Source organism: Eurypyga helias, unplaced genomic scaffold (genome assembly GCF_000690775.1).
Source record: "Eurypyga helias isolate BGI_N326 unplaced genomic scaffold, ASM69077v1 scaffold2499, whole genome shotgun sequence".
Taxonomy (NCBI): domain Eukaryota; kingdom Metazoa; phylum Chordata; class Aves; order Eurypygiformes; family Eurypygidae; genus Eurypyga; species Eurypyga helias.
In genome coordinates, this window is record NW_010272616.1 from 38,266 (window position 1) to 61,639 (window position 23,374).

Sequence of the window (23,374 nt, forward strand, 5' to 3'; positions counted from 1 at the left end):
CAAGCATCAGCAATAAGCCTGTTAAAAGCACATTCCCAGCGACTTGAGACATGAGTCCTTCAAGCCATTACAACAGCTGTAAGCAACACTGGCCTTCATTAACCTGATGGCCATGCCATGGCAGCGGCAGCAAGGATAAACCTGCCTGCATCATCTTGCCCAATATCTGAAGGGGCTCCAAGCATACTCATTTCTTCTAGAGAGAAAAATCACCAACTGATTCAGCTGGGGAGATCTAGCGTGCCTGTTTTTTGTTAATTCATCTTTTTATTAAAGAATGCATTTCAACTTAGCACTCAGAGGGAACGCTCCACCTTTGAAGCAGCCGTCATTAATAACCACTGCTGTACCACCACGAGAAAACAGGCTGTGTTGCCTCTCGTGGTAAGAGGAGAGGGGCTGAAGAGCCCTAGGACAGACCTCCTCTCACCAGTTCTCCATACCGCAGGATACCTCCCTGCTACCCGCTACTGGCTCTCCCGGTGCCTGTGTGACCCTACCACAACGCTCAGCATCCACAAGCCTCACTTCAGGCAGATTGAGTGCATGGAGGCAGGTCTCAATTACCCAAGCCCAATTACTTGCTGGCAGCACGGCGACTTGTTTTTAAGGCATGTTTTGCCCCATTCCAACACACACCGTAATGTTTTATTGGCATCATTTCACCAACAAAAGTAAGAATGTTACGTGAATAATGTTTCATCTGTGCCAAATTTTTTAACTGCCCATTTTATATTTACTCCAGTGTGCTATTTCAAGCCAATTTTCCAATTTTAATATTACATCACACTCATTTTCATGTATTTATGTAAGCTCTCAATAAAGCTCTGTGTCAGGTTGAATTAAAACCTGACTTGATGTACTTCTGAGACCAGTCACCCTATGGGGAACAAACCTGCGCTGGCAACAACTTGGGCCATGATCTCACGACAGCGTGGCACCTTGTTCCAAGAGCTGCTCTACATGATGTGGAGGTCACAGAGCCAGATCCGATGTTTTTGTCAAAAACGCCCTCAATTTGCAGCATTTGGATTCCTTTTGTAGAGGGAGAGATGATTCTGCAACATTAAGCAGCAGCTGGTTTTCTCTTGAAGATTTTTTTGTAGTTGCATCATTATTTCCTCAAAGGTAACACCATTCAGCATGGCAGAAGGTTTGTGACAGGCTGGGAATTTTTGTATTCTATCTTTTTTTAAAATGGAAATCCTGTTAAAAGTCAGGCAAGCCGGAGATCTAACACTTTTACGTTCTTTTGAAGGCCCCCGGCATAATCTTCTCCAGGGAAAGCATGACCAAGCAGCCAGACTCCTGCCTGCACGCAGCACGGCCCGGCGTTGGTTACCGCATCACGCCCATTCCCACGTACTCAGCGATGAGGTGGTCTGACTCAGTGCCTGATGCAACACTAGGAATAAGGCATGGAGCGAACCCACCCCAGCACGGTGCCGGGGGCTCTCAGAGCATCTCCGAGTGGTTTTGCGGGTCTGGTTAGGTTCCTGGCTCAGGAAGTCAGGAGGGGGTGCCTGATCACCAGTGCCTATGGCTACTGCAGACACCCACCCAGAGTGTCCTCTCCCTGCTGCTGCTGAAGGGCAGATGCCTCAGGTACCCAAAAGCATCTCAAACGCTTTCTACCTTCCAGTGAGCAGAAGTCTCCCCCATTTCAGCCCCGACCATCTACAACGCGGACACTGAGCAAGTCCTGATCTCTGACACAGTTTCCCACGTGGCCTAGGACAAATCTTTCTCTCGGGATCTCCATGCCCCGTCACTAACGTGACAATAATAAAGCTTGCCTTCCCAATATCGTTGCGCCTCCACTCACAGCACAAGCCCTCTGCAGTGATGACAACCTCCAGCTACAGTCAGTGGCCGGCACAGCAGGATCTTGATCTCAGCTGGGATCTCCAGAGGCCAATTCGGTATAAATAGTAAGCGCTGAATCGCAGCCAGGGATCGGTGGAAGGAAGAAAGGTCCTGGCTTTACAGCTTCTTCCCCAGCCTGGCAGCCCAGCCAGCCGGCACAGCAGCCGACGGGCACTGTGCCACCGGCAGGCCCCTTTCTCCAGGGAAAGCCTCCAAGGCTCGTGGGCAGAGCACAGGGGATGGCAGCCATGCTCTACCCTAGTATCGAGGAAAACCTCTCCAGGACAGAAATGTGGAAAAAAAGAAACTGAAGAGATTTAACCTGTAAATTAACAAAAGCCCTGTGAATTCTTTGAGCTTGGCATCCATTGAAAAAAAACCCCAAACCATATCCAGAAGCATGCCATTTAAAAACCAAGCATGTAGCACTTTAAACAATATTACAATTTATGAATTTTCAATAAAATTTTAAAACTTGGGCAGGGGTAGAAGCTTAAGATTTAGAGCTGAGGAGAAAAAAAGGATTTTAAGTCAAACAATGTCACAGTTAAACATAAATAAATAAACCCTCTCCCGCTAAACTCGCATGTTCCCTGCAACACTGAGGCAACATGAGGTTATCAAACTGGGCTGGCAGCTTATGCTCTCACATAAAGAATTTATGCAGGATCCATGTAAGTCCTGGAAATCCCAGAAACCACTCAAGCCCAACAATGGGCTAATAATTCACGACATGCCTGACTCACAGACAGCACGAACAGTGCAGGCGCCTCCACAGAGCCCACAGAAACCAGAGGGACACCACAACAAACAGGAGACCATCAGGCAAGTTCCTCAACCAAACCCTTACATGAAGGGATGAAATAACATACATCTCGCCTGAGCAGATGGGGTGAAATCACGCCTGTCATCTCCCAAGGTTCGCAGGTGCCGGAGGAAGCTGTACAGCCTCATACTCCCATGCGTGATCACAGCTGTCCCCGAGATGTCGTTGGTGTAAATCAGAGCAGCCTCATTCCAGCACCACTCAGATTGCTCCAAGGGGCCATTCAAAAGTCCAGGGGAAGCAGAGTGCCTCAGCTACTCCTGCCAAGCCTTCACAGAAAGTCTCAAGGTTACCCTTGACAGACGTGCACTGGCAACCAATTTTTCTGCTGACCCTTGGTAAGGCCCAGCGAAGGCAAGTCTCTGATAATTTAGCACAATTATCAGTGCTACCTAATCAGTCTTTGAGCAAAATTTTCATAAAGACAAGGACAGCAGACTAGGGAAAAAGAAATGGCTGTGGGAATGAGCAATTAACCCTTGGATTTGAGGTTCTCATGAGCCAAAAGTGAAAAGTAGACTTGAACATCTGCAAAACACAGCCCTAAGTTTCTCTCTGCACAGCCCACATCAAAATCAAAACACATGTCCCAATAGGACAGCAGCTTTGCAGCTCCATTAGGGAAGCATTTCCCATTCTGCAGATTTTTAGCATCAGTTCCCGACACTAGTCGCAGTAGTCCGAGCAAGGCTGTAGAGCAGTCATTCTCACAGCTGATGGGGGCTCTTCCCCAAGAAGTTGCGTTTGAAAAGCCAGCAAGTCCCTGAAGGACAGTGTAGAAGGACCTGCAACCACAACAGAAGCCATGGTCTAGGAAGGGACCCTGCCTGTAAATACCAATGTCCAGGGTCAAGTTACACATACATCTGTGCATTCCAGCAGGGGCATCCACAGCTTCTATCGCTGTCAGTGCGGTTACACTGCACACACACTGCCTCTTCATCAGGGCTCATGGCTGCACTTACACCAGTTTGGTTTTTGAGTAAGAGTCTGTGCCTTGACTGATTGATATTTGATCACTACAAAGCAGAGGTGAAGTACACCCCAAAACAGTCGGGGAGTAGCGCTTTATAGAGAACAGGTTCAAGAATAAATTACACTGGCTGAAGTAATTTGGCCATCATCCCATGCACTGTGTTGTAAAAGCCATTAAGCCTCTGATTCAAATTATCAGGCAGCCTTTTCAGCCACCAGTTACTATTAAATCACTTGACAATTTTTGTCTAGCTTCAGGACAGCCACCACATCCGTACAGGAGAGCACCAATTACCCCAAAAGCCTACTGTCAGAGGAGGATTCGGAAGAACGCTGAGCAAAGATGTTTCCAACAGCCTGGACGCGATCTGTGGCAAGTCTGTAACACGGGGCATTATATGAAGTCTCTATGAAGATGTTCCATCAAATGTCTAACCAGAGGGATTGCTCCAAGGGCCTGACCTCAGTAACGTAAGTGTCAAAAGGGCATTCACGGCTTCGGGAGGACACGCAGCCCTGGCAGTCGCAGCAACGCAGCGCTGCACATTTTTGACTCGCTGTAAAAACAGGCTAACAAATGGTACTGGTATTTTAATTCTTTCCAGAAATAAATCACAGATGGTATCCGAGGCCACCTGCAGTCCATGCTGAGAGGCATTTTCAAGGCACACACACAGACACACATGCACATAAAGGGCTGTATGAACACAATTTTTTTACTGCATGGAGAGTGCAATTTAACTGAATTTAAACAACCCCAGATACTGTTGATTTAAGATATATAAAAACCCAGTGGGTAGGTGTGTGGGAAAGCTTAGCAAGAAACCTGAGTCTCCCTTACAGCATTAGGGCTTTATTTCTGAAGTGGAGTGAGGAGAAAGAGCAGCCTTGCTTGCTCCTTTTCTACCCATTCCAGTGATGTTACGCACCAATTTTATTACCTCAGTGAGGGATATGGATATGGTGGCACACTGCTTCCTCCTCCCTCCTCCCCCATCTAGCCTGCATTCGAGTACCAAGCATATATAGGCATGATCTCATGACACTTCCTAATGCCACAAACCAGTATTCCCAGTTTCCTTGCTGTGAGCAACGCCCTAAGCTGTATTATTTGCAAACTGCAAGAGCCAGACCACACATGTTGCAGCATCACGTGTTTTCATAGAGGCTCATCTGCCTCCCGACCCACTCTCTCCCCTCAAGGCTGAGCATCAGAGCAGCTCCCTGAAGCACAAAGCAAGCCAGCCTGAGTTCCTGGAGCCTCCCTTCTCTGGAGGATGCCAGAAGGGAGAACAGAGGTTTCTACCTGGATCTGCTGATGGCGGGCTGGTCCCCTTCTCGCTCTGTTCGTTTGGCAGGGAAAGTCCAAGGGGAGCTTGTGAACCTGTTGATGGGCAGGCACCCACACACACTGCAAATGTGTGTGCACCCTCATGTACACACACTGGTGCACTTATGTGCATAAACTCACAGTATTACACGTACGGTGGCTACCTCCTGCAGGAATCTCTCCTATTGGATATTCCACTGATGGGAAGAGTTAGTTCACACCCTTGCCCATGCCTCCCTTGGGAAACAGCAGCACCCCAGAGAACAGCTCCGTGTTGCCCCAGGGTGCCTGATGCTTGCAGGGCCAGCCCATGTCTCTCTCCCTCCCCCCCCCACTGCCACCCCAGCCTTTCTCTGCATTTCTTTCTTTCCAGAAGCTTTTCCTTTTTCAGTCCACCAATCTCAGTCATTTCTGTGACTGTCATCTGGCAGTTATGAAGAAATAATTCAGTTCTGATTTGACCGCTTTGTATCATTTGACAGTCACAGTGTCTGCCTTTACACAAAGATAACTCTCCCCTACAATACTTAAACACAGCACTCTATGGACATTTTTTAATTACAGGCAAATCTATATGGTTTTGTGTCCAAAGGTGCAAACATGAAATTTTAGATGTTGACCTTTTGCTGGACACAGAAATGCCGCTTGAATAGCACAGAATTATTATTAGCACATTTATTCACCCAACTCCAGCAAGAAACCCAGCAACCTCCTTCAGCCCCACCTGCTGTTGCTCACATCGATCTGCCATCCATGGGAAGCACAGCCCTGGCAACAAACATGGAGACACAGAGAGTAAGACAGAGCTGATTTGGGAATTCAAATTTTGAATAAGTGCAATTGTAGCAGGGAAGGTGAATTTTTTTCTCTTTGTTGTTATGTCTTATTAAAGACATAATGAATGTTCATCAAATGGGTTTTAAGGCTCTGCCGTTTTTCTCTCTCTGCATGTCAGCACACGTCCGTTCCTAAGGAGTGATAAAACAGTCCCAACAGCAACATCAAGCACACAAAGCTGGGGAGAAGCAGGACAAAAGCTTGGTAACTATGAACAACAGCAAAAATGTCTTCATTAGCACATCAGAACTGTTCTTTATGTATACATGAGGTTACACAACCTCATAGGCTCACTCTCAAACATGAGAGTGGCAAGACAAGTTTTATTTCAAGATAAGACCAGCACTGTTTGATCTGCAGCAGCAAGGGGTCTCCGAAATTCCTAGCAACAGCCGCAGATCTGCAGTAGAAACAGCAGCAAGAACGTTAAGGCCAGTTTTCAGAGTAACCATGGTCAACTCACATCTCAAACAGAATGTTTCTGGCTTTTTTTGCAGGAAAAAAAACCAACAAACAAGTATCTCCTGGGGTCACTGCCATATGTCAGGCAAACCAGTGAAGCAGTCTAATCCAGCAGCGTGCTTTTCTTGTTTCACTGAAGGTAAGCTGAAAGGTTTATAACCCACTGCCACAACTGCAGAGCGCCAGCTGTTCATCATGTCTGCTTTACGGGTAACCCATCCTGCACCTCCGAAGGGCTCTGCTTCCATTCCCCTCCCAGGAGCCCAACGTACAAGGAGGAGCTTTTCCTACATACACAGAACTTCTTTTCCTTTCATTCTCCCCCTGTCCAATACAAATGTTGTTCTCCATTTTTGCATTTTATTTCAGTTTTCATTTCCCCAGCTCTTGGACAGCATAATTAGATTGCACTGATTACCTAAGCCTAGTTAAGACAAGGTGTAGTGTCACTGGCTCCTGGGCTGGGGTGAGGGAATGAGTTTTTTCACGGGCCACCTGCAATGGCATCAACAGGTGGTTGTTGGGATCAATTGCAGAGTTTGCCCTGGAAACCTGCCCTGCAGTTTTGCTGACAGAGAAAACACATTCTCCTCCATCATTTGTCTGCCCTGAACTTAACAGAGATACACCAACACGAGTCAGCAGAGGATCCTGCCTGCTTTTGAAAGCAGGAACGGGAGCAAGCAATTAAAGTACCGGGGACCAACTTTCCCAGGATTTAGTCTCAATTGGTATTATTTCACTATGTAACCTGTGTGCACTTCAGCACCCTTTCCCACAGCTACAGCATCACCTGCCTACTTCACAGGAGCAGTGGGTTGCTGCACTAAATAGCTACACGTCAATCGACACTTCTGGCAGGGAAGCTGCCTGTAGAAACGCATCATTACGTTGGCGGAATGGCAATTGCGAGCGGCTTAAGCAGCCGAGTGCGGACTGACAGAGTCACTTCTGTTTAGCAAACTCATTCACCGGAGATCAAGCAGACCTACACCGTAATTTGGCACAAGCTTTAGAAGCCAGCCGAGTGATGGATGAGCCATCACCCACGTGCCTCAGATGGAGCCGGTACGAGGCGATGCTGCTCTCCCCTTCTCCCTCCCAGGAGCCCCCAGGTGGTGGCAGCGACAGTCCCTGTCCTTATTGAATCCGTTGCCTTATTAATTCCCTTATTGATCCGCTCTGGGTGCGCTAGGCAGGTAGGATATTTTAATCTCCCGTACTTCTGATGGTACTGCTGCTGCATTGAGAAGCCGCTCGAGTCACTTGCGTTTTCTGTAACCTGGGGAGTGTGGACCCACCGAGGGAGCAGACACCCAGTGAGGGAAACCTGGGGGAAACCAGGAAAGCTTGTGTTAGCACCTGAGCTGCTGGTCTGCCTGCTCCCTGATGAGCAAATTCACGGAGCGAGTGGTGCTTCAGCTTCCTAGCTGTTCTTCCATTTTCAGGTCGGACCAGTGGCCAAAATTACCCTGAACCATCAAAATCTGGTCAGGATATTACAGCTACTACTTCTTTCTCTCTAATTGTAGAGTAATTGGTCTACAATCAGAGCCGTGATTGCACAGCTGGAGTCTGTGAGGATGGGTAAACAGCCTGCACATGAAATCTGTTCTTATCTGAGATACCTGTCTCGGGTCTTCACTATATCCACCATCACATTGCCTGTCCCACATCCATCACCTTCCCCACCGCTTCACCGCAGCCATCACGCAGAGGCACTTAATGGATGCTGCAAGGCCTACTCACACATCTCAGACAGGGTACGTCTGAAGGAAAAAGACGGAGTGTAACTCAACAGGAGAGCACGCCACACTTCTTTCTTACCCTGTTTTATTGTTTATTATACAGGCCCCACATTAATTTCCCTGTGACGGGGGTGGGAAGAAGGGGTAAAGATTAGGAAAGCGTATGTGCAGAGAAACGAGGTGGTGGGATCAAGCTTCCCAGTGATGGAGCCAGAAGGAGACTCCCTGGTTGGCACTGCTGGGTGAGGTAGTGAACACACAAGGTGAGGACAGGGGCTCGCTTGTCAAAAGCACCAACTAATCCTGAAATCACTGAGGCAAGTGGAGCATCGATGCCATGGAGACACCAAGCACCTAGAAAAGAGCAGGGGTGGTTCTGTGTGGCTCCAAGTCCCGACAAGGCTTCGGATGCGCTACAAACAATACTGTCAGCACAAACCATGCTATCTAATGAAGTTGAGGAAATGTTTGCCATCAGTTCTCAAAGCAGACTCTTTCATAACTGAAATACTGCAGAGTAGAAGACAGCATTATAATTATAACAAATGGGTGCTGCTGAGTTAGAGAAGAGCAAAATCTTTTGTCAGCAAATCCCATTTACACAAGCAGAGACAATGTCCGTAGGAGCAGTTACGTTACTCTCTGTACTAGGATGCTCACTGCAGAGTTTGGATAATTTCTGTTAGTCCCTCTTCTTTTTAACTTGCAATGGGCTTTTCTGGTAAGTTGGAGAAAGTTCAGAGACTAGTTACAGAAATGACTGGAGGACTGCAAAAACTCACATAACACTAAAAATGCTAGCAGCTACATCAGTGTATCAAGCAGCAGGTTAAGGGAGGATTCAATCACTCTCCAGAAAACAAACTTTTGGTAATGGGATCTCCAGCGTGGCATTTAAAGATGTAAACAAATCCAATGACTGGAAGCTGATGTTAAACAAATCAGACTAAAAATAAAGGAGGATATTTTCAACAGCCAAAGTAATTAACCTTCAGTACAATTTATTGATGGTTGTGCTGGCTTTTCCATTCCTGGAAACATTAAAAAATAGGATGGAGGGTTTTTTTAAATGACTTCCCAAATGCCCAGCACAGTAAAGCAGAACAGGATGCTGCTCAAAAAGCTAAAAATCACCTTCACCCAGGTTCAGGCCTTCCTCAGTAACAATGAACTCCTCCCAGCTTAACCTGGCTGGGCTAAGAGCCCTTGGAAAGCCTTTGTTATAACCCTGTCAACTGGCCAGAAAACAAAACATAGATGTAACTTCTGGAGTTTCCTGCCAGACCATGTGTCAGGAAAGAGCATTTCTTGCACCTCCTGATGTGCCCTATGGAGATGAGCTCTGCCCCTGCTGTCCATGAGAGCCACTCCTCACTTTGTCTGTCCTTCCCATATATGCTTGTGCTCCCAAAGACATTATCTGCACCCTCCACATTTGGTTTACCCTGCCCTCCCCGCCCCACCCCCCCCCTTTTCCCTGCACTCATTCCCCTGAGGAGCTTGTCCGTACCCTCAAGCCCCCAGGACCAGAGGGGAGAGGTTTGGGGAACTGGGGTGACCTGCTTGCCGCACCGAGCACTGCCCAGGCAGTGGGGAGCAGCCGAGGGCCCAGCTGAGCTGCACTAACAGCACTGGCAGGAGTGGTGAGCAGAGGGATGCTGCTCACAGGGAGTAACCCCATCCACATGTGGTCGGGAGGGTCCGTCAGAGGTACCACAGAGGATGTCTCATATTGCAGCCCAAGCCTGGGCCAGGATTTACCAGGCAATTCACCCTCCTGCTTCAGCTTCTCCCCTGTACAGAACCACAGTAATGATATTTCCCCTATTACTGCACAGGAACGTGTTCAGGATCAATTAGTTTAGTGCTCATGCAAAGCTCTGTGGACAGAAGCCTCAGTACAAGTAGTAAGCACTATTATTATTACTGCACTTCAGATGGCTATAGCACTGGCATTTTCCAGGCATGCACCATTAACAATTTACTAAGATAAATGGCCCAGGAACCTAAAAATGCATTTATGACAACTACCTCCTGCTTACCAGCATGCATTCGGCTGCATAAATGACACTTCATTGCTCAATGTGTAGCTATGGTAACATTTCTATCTCATATATCGAAATGTGCACACACACACATACACACACGTGGAGCTGGAGGGAAGCCAGGCTACTTCATTTAATGACACACAAACAGCAAGCCAGGGAACTTTCCCAGCCTCTGAAAGCCGAGCTGCTCCCGGAACCAGGGATGAGGAGAAGGCAACTTGCCCCATGCCCGGCAGTGAAGGGCTGGGCTAACGGCAGGCTGCACCACACAGCCGGAGTCCCACCAAGCCCCCAAGGGACTTACTTGAGAGCAGTTTTGTAGTGGTAGATAGCCTCAACGTTACGGCCCTGGTCCTTCAGAAAATTGGCGTAGTTGTAGTGCACCTTGGCGTTGTGGGGCAGGGTCTTCACTCCTGAGCTGTGAAGAGGAACAGAAGCAGGATGGTGTTAGCGGCCAGGTCACCCCACCTTCCCCGAGGGCCACCTTCTTCTCATGGCCCCTTCTTCTGAAAAGATTGCTTGGATTTGGAGTGCCTTTTCACCTCCTGCACACAACTCACGTTACAACCCCAAGCTTGCCGCACGCACTGGTAAACCATGTGCCCGGGGCGGACGTAAATATGTAGCAGGAACTCAACTCATCTTGGATGCTGTCACCGCAGGCACCTCTAGCACCAACGCTGCAACACTCCCTTTGGCCAGATGCTGGCATATTTCAAAATCTGAATTATTAAATGGAAAAACCCTAAAAAGGTGAATATTTAGCATGTAGTACTTTCTACATTTTCACCTTTTCTAAAAAGGGTAATATTTAGCATGTAGTACTTTCTATAATAGAGCCATAACAGGCTCTCTGCATAAACTGGAGTGTCACGAAGCACCGTATGAAAATCTAGATTTAAATCCGTCAGCTGCAGGTAGCAGAAAGCAGGTATCTTCTCCATACGCATCCGCCACTAGAGGGGATGCACAGCATACTCTGAGTACTGAGTAGGAGCTTAGCATTGAGCAGAGCATGGCCAGGAGGTGAGGGCTAATGGGACTCTTGCCCTTAGCTGGCACGTTGTAGGCTCTGGCACTATAACACATGTCTGAGGACATGTGGCTGCACAGCCAACCCACTGTCTCCCCTGACACGTGTAGACAGGGCTCAGCATTTGGAATTGATAATGAGGGCACAAAGACAAAAGGAGAAGAGCAAGCATATGCTTATTTACTTAATTGAGAGCACAGAAAGCAAGGTACACCGTCCACAGCTAGAGGAAACGCGGTTTCAAGGTTGAAGAGAGAAAGAAATCACAGGAGCTCGGAGCTCGTATGCCATAAAAACATTTCCCCTGCAAGAATCCAGAGAAGTCGCTACTCCGTTTAATGGGGGAATCCTGTCCAGCACAAAACCAGGGGCTCTCTGAGGTAATGGGAAATGAGTATGGACGAAGCTGTTCCTGTAAAAGTGGACAAAGTGCTGTTTCTTGCCCACAGGCAGATTCCTGCAAGCCGCTCTCTTTTCTCGCCCCCTCATCTCTGACCCTCCTAACTCAGGGAAGAAAAGCGAGGATTAGGAAATTCCCAAGTCTGGCTGCTTTCCCTTGTCTGTCTCTCCTGCTTAACTTCAGCGGGCATGGAAGTTAATCCTAACGAGACAGGGCCGCACACAGCCCCTAGCAGGGCACACACCCTCTCCGTGGGGAGAATGCACCTACAGCTGCAGAAACCCTTTGCCAGGGATTTCATTGCAAAACAGCGCTGGAGAGTCGTAGCGGCAGATACATCTTACTGGTTATCTGCCGCCAGTGGTATCAAGCATCGCTAATGCCTACTTGTGAGAGCTTCCAAAGCTTCGCCCACGGCTGCCTTACAGAGTTCAGCACAACACAGCCACTGAAATTAAAAATACACCTTGCATTTGGCTTCCTAATCATCAGGTATTTCCAAATTACTTACTGGGAGCACTACAGGAATAAGACATTTTGTGACTAATCGCTGAATTAAATCAGTTAATTGATGCTATTCTTAAGAGAATGATTTTCTATATTAGTTTTCACAAAGATATACTGCACCAGCAGCAAGTAATGTGTGACTGCTATGGCTGTGTTAATTTCCATTGGCCTTGGGAGCTATTAACTACACACTTACAACCTCTGGGCATCACTGGAATATTAATTCTTAGAGAGAGAGGGTTTCATTACATCAGCACCAGTATTACAGGCAGAGACACGGCCAGGCACTCAAAACTGCTGCTCTCTCAGAGCTACGTGCAGTGAGTTGCTGGCTCTGCTGCAGCCCCCGCTGAAAGAGAGCAAACGGAGTTATCGCTGAGGAGTACACCCGGACCGAAGCACTTATGCATACGTAACAACTTACAGGTTTAACAGCAAGATGCATATGTTTAAATATTTTAATTCTGGACTGTTTCCCTTTAAATAGGCTTTATTATTAGTCCTGCTGGCCCCATTTATTAAAGCATCACTAATAAAGCTTCTTTCATCTCCGTGCTTTTGCTGGAGGTGGGAGTGACACAGGAAAGGCAGAAATCGGTTTGGGCTCTTACGATGCTCTCTTCTGCATCACACCCTGACCTATTTCTTCTCCTCGTACGGGCAGGGAGGGGGGTGTTTCTCATTTTGCAAATGCACTTAGCAATGACTGAGGCTGCCTGGAGCCTCTGCGCTGTGGATGGCAGCAGAAAACACAGCGCTGAATGTGGAGGGGATTTTTTAGGAGAGTTTGGGCAAACACTCCTGCTAATTGATTCTTGACCAGCCCTTGAATGCTGTTTGCTCACTGACATGGGAAACAACAATGTCCATAACGAAAGCCAAGCAGGAAAGGGTGGAGTATAAATAACAAAGCAGAACACAATGTTTTTCCATTTCTGCTTCCCGCAAGACCCCAGTCTCTCGCAATTTCAATCTAATTTTCCAATGTGCTTTTCCAAACTCTCCCATTTCCCCCTTCCCCAGCCCAGCACACACGTGCCCTTCTGAAAACCTATGGCACCGAACTGGCTCCAGCCAGAAACAAGCCCACCCAGATCAGACGTCACTTCTCCAGAGGATTTCCTTCCCTTTTGACTTCTACGACAGCAGTAAGTGACAGTAATGGAAAACAAACAATAGGCAAACCTTTTTACGTAACACTTCCTCTCCATCGAAAGGCAAAAACCTATTAGCAGTAAATCAGAGAAATAAAATACCACTGGTATTTTCCAACCTCAACCACCAGCATTACCCAAATCCCACATCAGTTGGGAAGAGTCTCCTGTGATCCCCTCTGTTGTTTTCCCAAGTGCACGTCCTGCACTGCAAAGCAACCGGTTGCAGGGCAGAGGCTTCATTGATTTTCTGTGACTTCCATATGAAAAGTGCTCAGTTTACAAGGAAATGAGGCTACTCCTGCCTCAGCAGGAGCCCTGGGAGACTGATGGGGTGTCCTCTGCTTTGGTAATCATTATCATCAATAAAGGCTCTCTACAGCAAATTGTTCTCTGGTTGACACAAACAACCACTTTCCTTGGCCTCCTACCCTTGCATTGATTTCACAGATATCAGTGCTGGGCCATATTAAACTGTTCTATAGAAGATGCACAAAATGCAACAGGACTCGCTCTCCTCAGCTGAGCCAGCTTTCAGAATTAACAGAACAACACAGCAGTAAATGTCACCTTTGGGGCTGGGTTGGTTTTTGCAAATTACTGAAGTCAGCAAACCCGGCTTGGGAGGGAAAAATGCTGACTAAGAAAGTGCCACTTTCACACAGTTCCTTTGCTGGTTACAACTGCGTTTCCAGGCACTGTCAGAAACGTGGGCAGTGCACGCGGATGCTTTCCAGGAGTAACAGGAAACGTGGCAGCTTGACAAACCTTGAAAAGGTCGGTAGGGCGGATCCAGAGGTTAGCCCGCAGCCCTCACCTCCCTCTCCCCAGCTTCAGACATTGACACTGACCGTGGTCAGAGCCCGACCGCCTGTGCATGCGCTCTATAGGGTAGTCCCTTAAGTATTTAACAAACAAGCCCTCCCTGCCCAGCTGCCAATAGAGCAAGACAAACTGCTTGGGACTTCTAGAGAGCTGTTGGAATAATATCCCTCAGATATCTAGATCTCTATGTATTTGGCCACTTCTTGCACTTGCGGTTCATTTGCTTTCATTTACCCCTTGCACATATGCTTGTGCACCTCTGTGTCGATGCACCATTTCCTCAGATGGCAGCATCCTCTCCCACATTGCTTCTTCCAGCCAGGACACAGCAGGATTTCTGCATCCAGAAAATTTGCGCCCTGGGCTGGAGACTATGAGTCAGGATGGCCCTGAGATGGCAACAGTGGTGCCACACAATGTCAAAGCGGGTAAGCCTGGAGAAGGGGACAAAATGGGCTACAAGCACAAAACTGATGTCAGTTATACAAACATCTCCTGAACCATCCTCGAGAAAGTGTGTATAACAGAACAGGTATCAGCCAAGGGAATCGAGACAGATCAACCCTGAAGAAACACATCCAAGCAAATGGAGGAATAGACAGTAGAGGTGAAGGGGAAAAAAGTAAGAGGAGGCGGAAAAGGAGCAATTAACTGAAGCCAGCAACTGGAGAAAGAAGAATGAAGAACTAGGAATGGAAGCAAAGATTCTCTCAGCACATACTTCTTAAAAAAAAAAAAATTTTCAACACACACAGAGACTACCAAGTAGGATGATTTATGTCTCCTTTCCCACATCTATAAATTTGTTCTGTTTCCTTATTATTTTCCTTCATACAACTTTACTGTTCCTTATCTCCTCCTCCTGTTCTCTCCTTTCCAATTTATTGCTGTTGCACATGCCTACATCCATTTCTCCCTCCTCTCCTCGTCAGCCTACATATAGCCTCCTCCTTCTGCCCCAAAGATGAAATCTCCCACTCCTGGGATGACATTATCTTCTTGCTATACTATTCTTTTTTTGCATTTCCTTCCCATCAACAAGAATCCTACCATATTACATTCTCTGGAGAGATGTGCAACACCTATCAAAGAAGTTCTTAAAAGGACAACGAAAAGGTTAAACAGTGTAGTAAAGAAGGCTATGAGAAATGAAAAACACCCTTTAAAAAGTGAATGTCACAGCTACAGAAGGAAAAAGAGTACAAACTTCAGCAAGTTAAACATAAACCATAATTAGGCAGACCAGAAGAGATTTAAGGAAAAACTTGCTAAAGCCATCAAAGCTAATAATGGAATACATCAGATGATATAGGAAACCTGCCAAAGATCCCCTAAGGCAAATAGATGATGGAGGTCTAAAAGTAGTGCTTTAAGAAGAAAAGGCCACAGCAGAAAAGCTAAATGGATTATCTGCACCAGTGCTCACTACAGGGGAACCGAAGGAAGTTGCCACATAGGAGCTTTTCCTTACAGGGGCAAGTCTGGAGCACTGTCTCATGCTGAAGCGGCCATAAAAGAGGCTTCAAAATAATTCAGCACCAGAAACAATTATAAATCCATTGGAACTGGTAGTATGCATCCAAAGGAAACCAAACGTGAAGCTGCTATTAGCTGCAGTATGTAGCCTAGCATTTAAATGAGGCTGGCACTAGAGAAATGGGAGGTGATGAACTGACATCATCTGGCTCCCAGGGGAGGGATCTGGAGGGTAACGGACCAGCAAGTCTGATTTCCACTCCAGGTAATTTGGGGAAAACCATAATAAAGACTAGTTCTGGCAAAATTCTGGATAGCTACAACCCAACAGAGAAGAATTAACCCTGTATTTTGCAGAAAGAAGTTGGTTGGGCAGTTCTGTTGTTCTTTTGATAGAGTCAAGAGGTAGGAGGTACTGAAATGATGGAAAGTATTTATGAAAATCCAAATATAGCCCAATCAGAATCATATACATCAATAAACATTTTGAACATAAATGTTCAAAAAAGCTTTTGATGTAATCCCTCACTGAAGAGTTCCAATTTCTTAAAGGCATCATGGAGTAAGAGGGAAGGTCCTCCCCTGAATCCATACCTAGCTGAAAGACAGCAAGCAGAGAGCACGAGTTTGTGAACAGTTTTTACAATTGGAGAAGACTGCAAACAGGGTTCCCAAGAGACATGCAGTGGCATCTGAGCTGCTTCAGATGTTCACAAAGGATCTTGAAAATGGAGCAATCAGGGAGGCGACACATTTGCTGATGACACCTATGTGAACCACACTGCAGGAATTAAAGCTAGCCACAAATTGTTGCAGAAGGATCTCATGGTATTGAAGGCTGGGCAAAACGATGGCAGATGCAATGAGATTCTGTTACAGGGCCAAGTATCAGAGAGCATGTGCACACACACTCTAAATATTCATAAATCCGCACACAAATTGATGTCTATAAATCAGCCACTTCCACTCACAATAAGCATCTTGGAATTCATATGGACAGTGCTGTGAAAATATCACCCTGTGCTTAGGAGAGGTCAGAAAAGGCAAGTAGAAGATCAGGAATTAGTAGGAGAACAAAAACGAGAAAGCACTCCTACGTTACTGTGCTGCACATACCTCTTGGAAAGTGATTCTGGCCTCCTCAAAGGACAGAACAGGGTTTGAAAGTATCCAGTGAAGACTGACAGGCAGGATCAGAAATGCAGAACAGCTTCTGTATGAGGACAGTTCAAAACCAGCAGACTCCAGCGTGAAAGAGAGACAGCCCTGGGTGAGGGCAAGGGGGTAAAGGCATGGAAAGCAGAGGACAAGTGAGGAGCTGACAGTTACTACTCACTCAGCACACCAGAACTAGGGGACACCAAACAAGGTGATCAGGCCGAAGTTCACAGCACACGAAAGTGTGTTCATAGCACACGAAAGTGAAATCTTAGTGTGCACACTGTGGAATTTAACGACAGAGCCCAGCGCACAGGATGCTGTAGAAGCCAAAACTATAAATAGATTTGAAAAAGCAGTCAGAGACGTTAATGGAAGAAAAGTCCATCAGTAGCTATTAAAAGCAAAAAAACCCTCAAGTAATTCCTGACTCAGGAAGTCTTTAAACTGCAGATTACTGCAAGCTGCGAAGGGACTGGACAGAAGCATCACTGTTGCTGGCCCTGTTCTTACATTGTTTTTCTAGGCATGTGATGCTAATTGCTCTCAGGGGCAAGCCACGAAACGACGTCACCCAGCAGGAGCACACCTACATTCTTGCCTTCTCCTCAAAAGCCCAGGACAGGTCTCTCTCCTGGAATTGTCCCCAGAAGACCTGAGCAAGCCCCAGCAAGCCCTGCGTACTACCCTGTCCAACATCAAATCCCTACCTGGAGGCAAGGTGTATTAGCTTCGGTTCAGTCCTGCGTTGAAGCAGCGGCAGTTTCCAAATTTGAGCTGAACAGAGGTAGGATGGACAACTAAGCAGACATAACCTTATCCTTCTCTTCTGCAACAGACCCTCTGGCACCCCATATCATCTCAAGAGTGCTCCTCAGTAGGAGGCGATGTGCTCCTGTCATCTGCTCCAGTTCGACTTCATCATTCTTAAAGATAGGTGACCACAACTGTAGGCAACGCGATACCAGATGATGCCTGCAACTCGGCATATGGAATTGCCGTCTTCCCACCCCCCTTTCAACAAGAGAGTTGTCCAACCCAGAAAGACATCCGGCTTTCCTCCAAGCAGCCACCGTTAGCCAGAAGCGTTTGGACTGGAGGTGAACTTCACAGGGATCACGGTGGGAGCCCAGACCGGTCACCATGGCGGCTATTGTTTGAACAGCAAACAGCGTTACAAGGAGACAGACAATGAATCCCATCAGAGTGAAGAAACCCCTATTCCAGATTTTTTTTTTTTTTAAAAAGATCCCAACAGACCTCCAACCACTTCCATAGCGTTTCCTAAAGACCACAGGGCGCACACAAAAAATAATTTCATAGTCTTTAGCGCTATGTAAATTAAACTTTGCTCTGGCCAGTAAGTTAGAAAATAAAGCTAAGCAACCTGTGTGCAGATCACCTGCATTTCTGCAATTACTTCACAATTAGACAGCTGCTGAAAGCAGCTGGAGGCAAATGCAATATACTTGCTAGCAAAACACAAAATGAAACAGTCTGTTTCAGTGCAAAAAATTATATAAATGAGGTTGTAAAGTGAGCTGTTTGGCAAAGAGTAATCAAATAAAATGAAATATGGTACATTAAGTTTGGCACTTTGTGGCATTTCATTTTTGTCATTAAGAACATCACTAAAGAAAATTCAATACATTCAATAGCGTTACTATGGTGTTCTGGAAGGTTGCAATGAACTTTTGCTGTCTTTAAAAAGGAAAATATTACATTATTGGTAAATCTACAGAACTGAGGTTATTTAAAAACAGTGTGCCTTAAAAGTGTGATTGCTAGACCCAAAGTTTGCACATAAGCACATAAAAGTGCTGATACCAGTTTTTGCGCAGTTGCCAGAACACAGAAAGTAGGTGCTACTTTATAATAATCAAAATGTTAATCAAAGCAATGCATCAATAGCAGGACTCATGCTAAAGAAAACTGTTCCATGTAACAAACTTATTTTAAGCAATACAAAACCACAAGTATTCTCCCGTGGTCACTCATACCTGAAAAGGGATTCTCGTGACAGCCAGATTTCATTCTGTTTCACGGTCTTCCAAGAGAAGAGCAGCAGCAGTAAAGCAAAGAGGGTCAGAACAGTAATTCTCCACTTATTTAACCACGTAGACAGCTTTTTTAGACCATGGACAAAAAGGATGCAGTACCCCATACTGGAGGGAAAAAAAGGAAAAGGTGCCAAAAGTTATATTCCAGTCCTCTGGTTTATATGCAAGACCACTCAGTATTGCATTTATTACACAATTACAGGGTTTTCTGGAGTAATTATATTTTCCAGGCTAACAAACCCCAATTCAACAGCAGTTTTCCTCAAGTCACTACACAATTTCCAAATTAACCTAAATGATAGACCCGGAGGCCAGAAGTAGAGTAGCGTGCATAATACCACCCAGCATAATGGCAGCTTACACTCGCCTGCGGAAGGCAGCCGCTTTTCTGCGCGGCCAGCTAAGAAAGCATCGCCTAATAACAGTCATACTGAACGCTACTGGAGCGGCATGGAAGTGAAAAGCATTTTGACACAGCCAAGTCTCTAAACAACCCCACTGGCGGCTGCTGTTAATTCTACTTTACAAATTGCGAAGCCGAGGCAGGAGAGCGACAGTTGCAGCCAACATGGCAGCAGGAGCGGGTGGCAGGGGCCGTGTCACATACAGGAGTGCCTGCCCGGGGCTTGCACGTATCCATCAGGGCCACCCCATCCCTTCCCAGGCAGGCCCTGAACAGCTGAGATGTGCTAGCAGGGCTTCCTCGTCGCCCTTCCACAAAACCACACTGGGCCCAGCCTCCCAGCACTTCCATGGCTCTCCGCACGTAACCACTGAGGCACACCGCCTTATTCCTGTATAACTTCACATCAATTCAGTAATTATTTACCTTAATTCAAGGATTATGCTAATTCTTCCAATGATGTCCCTCTGAGTTGGAAATGCTGCTAATTCTACTTGGCATTTGGAAAAAAAAAAGCAATTTTAATTCCTATTGCTGGAGGAATTTCATTAGCTTATCTATAACTCTTCAGTGCAGCTACTTATCACCTGACTGAGTTTTAGACTTAAAAACTATCTTAGTCCAGGCAGCTCGCCCTGAAGAAAAAAGGGAGCAGAAGGATTTGGAGTAACACTTAGGGACCAGCAATATACGGGGCCAAGAGAGCAGCCCTCCCCAGACGCTGGCACAGCCTGAACCCCAGCTCAATCCCGCACCTGAAGGCAGGGAGCGCATCCCAGCCTGCAGGCTGTCCTCATCTGCACCGAGACATCGGAGCAACTTGCCACTGTGAATGATATGAGGCAAGAAACGCTAAAAACCCCCTTCCTCTATCAGAGGTGACCTTGCAAGCAAGCAGAAGGCAATCTGGAAAGCAGAAATAGAAAAATGCCCCATCTATGAGGAGCTGTGAGCATGCTTCTCGGCACAGTTTCTCTGCCCCCTTGGAGGGGTGGGCACATTGCTATTGCCTGGGCTTCCTAAGGATGGACAGGGACAATAACTCTTGCTTTTACTGAGGAAAAAAAATGCCTCTGCTGTAGGCGCTGATCAGCACCGGGCAGCGGTGCTGTCGCTGGCACAGTACAGGTGCCATACAGCACACAGAGTTATAGGCATAGGTGTCAGAGAAATCATCAGATCTGGCCATCATTCAAAACTTCTTCATTGTTGTTCTAGAGTTCTCCCGTTTTTCAGAAGTGGATATCAATATTTTTTTTTTCCACTTAACTATGCTTGCGTTTTGCTGCGAGACATTTCTTATGGCACTTGCACTGGTTTTTTTCCATGAATTCTTTTGCACACATATGTTTATTGCACCTACATTAACTGCAAGCAGACATTTAGAGCTACAAACCGAGGCGCTGGTGCCAAACAATCCAGCCTTTATAGCTATTGAACCCTGCTTTAAAACCTCTGAAAAGCTAATCTTGGTAATAAGCCCTCCCTTTCCAATAAGAAGTGCCTCAAAAACCTGCAGACGGTTTTCACTCTGTTATTTTGCCTTTCAGCAATTTCATCCTTCCCTTGGAATTAATTATCTGACATAAACATTATTTAATTGCTTTAGCACAGGCCGTTTTCAACGGAATTTCCTTACATTTCCACATTTTCAAGAACGGGCCTTTTCTAACAAAAAACCAAAAATGCAAACGTCAATGTCTTGGTATTTATGCCAAAGCCTGCCCCAGCTGTTGGGAATTTCTGCCTTAGCAGCAGCACTCAGTCTGCTTACCCAGGGCACAGCCAGCACTGCGTTACAGCTCCCACAGCCACTGGAAAGGTGCTGCTGCCAGGGCTGGTTCTCAAACATCTGCAGCGCACCGCCACAGTAGCTGCAGAGATGCTGGGTGCTAGAGAGGAGCAAGGGTTCATCCCGGGCTGAGCTCCCATCCCAGCTGTGCTGGCAGTGACGCAGGGCAGGTACGCAGCAGCGCCCAGCTCCACACGCCGCTTTTCAAGAGGGGTCTCCTGCAATTTTCCTCATACAACGCAGGAATCCGAAACGTGGCAATAAAGTGATTTGCTGTGCTGACCAGGGACTGGCAAACAAGGCGCTGGAGCTGTAGTCCAGGGCTCTACCCACAACACAGGGGTGTATGCAACAGAAACCAAGGTATCTTGCTGCAAAGCCCACAGGGCTCCCCGTGAGATAAACAGGGAAGTAACCCAATGGCAGGCTCTACATCCACACTCAGCAAGGCTACAGGGGTCAGCAGCCAGTGTGAATACCGAGGGGAATGGGCTCCCAAACGAAGGGGATCGCATGGCTAGCGTACCGGAATCCTAAACTACAAAGCTGCCAAGGGTAAGGTTAAAGGAGTGATGCTAAAGAGGGCAGGGCTGCAGCACGCTTTACACTTCAATAAGACAGAAATAAATGGGACCACATTAGGACCCAGTCGTAGCTGTGTCACAATTACAGCCTAACTAGCCTACAGTCGATGTACCTACGCTATAAAGTGCATAGGAACCCAAAATAAGGGAAAAGGATCAGAGAACATGAAGTAGGTAAATACTTTTATTTCCAGAACCTGGTGCTTTTTGCTTAGAAGTCCAGACAATACCCTGACACAGATCATCAAGGAAAGGGTGGGGAGGACATGCCTCTATTATCTTGTCAGGGAACTTTCAGTACAGATGTCAGGTGGAGCTGCATCTTTTTACACTGCTTTTTTATGACATGATCATTTCAAGCCCATCCCCTGGCTGAGGGTGGATGCTACATTCCTGGCTGCAGGTCTTTTGCAGGCCAAGGACTCCCAAAGCACAGAAAGCACTCACGTGCCCTTTGCCACCAGGAAAGCATGTGCTTTTGTGAATTCATGCTACAAACGGTTTACAAAACAACCCCCTGCAACATCCCCAAAGCTATTATCCTTAGTAATTTTTGCATTTCTCTTTACATTTCTACCTTAAGGCCAAATAATCATGGTGAAACCAGGGCTAATCTAGACCCTTCCTGCAGCTCCCATGGTCTGCTCTGAACAAAACAAAACTGTGTCCACACCAATGTATTAAGCAGCTGTCAAAAAAACATAATTTAATTACTATCATTCCCTAGTCCCAAAAGCGCATAATCCCTCATAACCTACAACACACCTGTTTCACACTAGACTCAACAGTCCTGGTACAGAAATTAGCTGTAGTACAGAGGCCATCAAGTTTTGAACCAGCCAAGCACCAAGCTTGCTAAGGTGGACTTGCTGCAGCAACAACATGCCTGGATGGTCGCTGGATCTGGAGAGCCCCACCGCAGAACTTCACCCATGGGATGCAAGTTCATCCCATTTCCCTTCCGCCCAACCTCACGAGGCTTCAGATAGGCCAACTGAAGATACACTGAGGTTTAGCGAGTTGGCAGAAGCTCCGGCAGCGGTGAAGTGGTAGGAAGAGCCCATACAGGCGCGACTGTCCTTCTCCAACTGAAGTCACTTGCCAGGGGACTCTAGGACACTTCCTTCGGGGTTAACTCTGCCACCACCCTGCCATCACCTACAAACGCAGAGAAGGTTTCAAATACATTAGCTTGTCTTCTTGGAGTAGCTGGGGACTGACTCCATATCACTAGTGCTCCCTTGGCAGGAAATCAGGTTTTACTCATTCACATTTAGAGAGGGGAAGAAAAAAAAAAAAAAAGAGAAAATGTCTCAAAAGCACCTTTCATCAGAGAACCATTAGCCACTTGAAAAAACTACTCTAAGTGCTACATTCCAGACATCTCCATAGCCATCTGCATATGTATGGAGGCTGCAGGGCTGGGGGGTTGGGATTTGTTTAGGTTTTTTTGTTAACTCTAGCATTTCCTATGGAGGGGACCATTTCTCCTGAAGAGCTTTCCTCTTGGCATTATCATCCCCTGCCATACAAGCACTTTTCTGAAATAGTTTGTAGCCAAAACAAAGGGAAACAAACAAAATCCCCAACCCACTATAATTTTTAAGACCATTTTCCACTGGATTACTATAAAACTGCTAAGCTCTTTTTTTTTTTTTTCCTGTAGGATAAGCAACCGCCTGCTACATCATCTGTTTCCCACTGTGAATAGTCCATGCCAGCTCGATCCCTGGGGTCAGATGTGGAAGCAGGACTTGAGGAGCAGCCGGACAGGTTAACACGGTAGTAGTTTTTCTGTAGGCTCACAATGAGAACACTTATTACAGGAGAACCTGTGGCTTGAGAAATTCAATGATGGTGCAGAAGAGTTCGGCACACCCACCAACAGGC

At 46.6% G+C, this 23,374-nt stretch overlaps 1 protein-coding gene across 1 annotated transcript in view; it reads right to left on the reverse strand.

Annotated features, from left to right (window-relative positions):
• The window catches only part of TMTC1 (transmembrane and tetratricopeptide repeat containing 1), a 127,767-nt gene that overhangs the window by 26,062 nt on the left and 78,331 nt on the right, over window positions 1-23,374 (reverse strand). The window contains exons 9-10 of the mRNA XM_010159175.1: window positions 18,646-18,810; window positions 10,397-10,510 (exon numbers count right to left, since the gene is read on the reverse strand). Coding sequence (XP_010157477.1) covers window positions 10,397-10,510; window positions 18,646-18,810 — 279 coding nt within the window. The remainder of the gene's footprint in view (window positions 1-10,396; window positions 10,511-18,645; window positions 18,811-23,374) is intronic.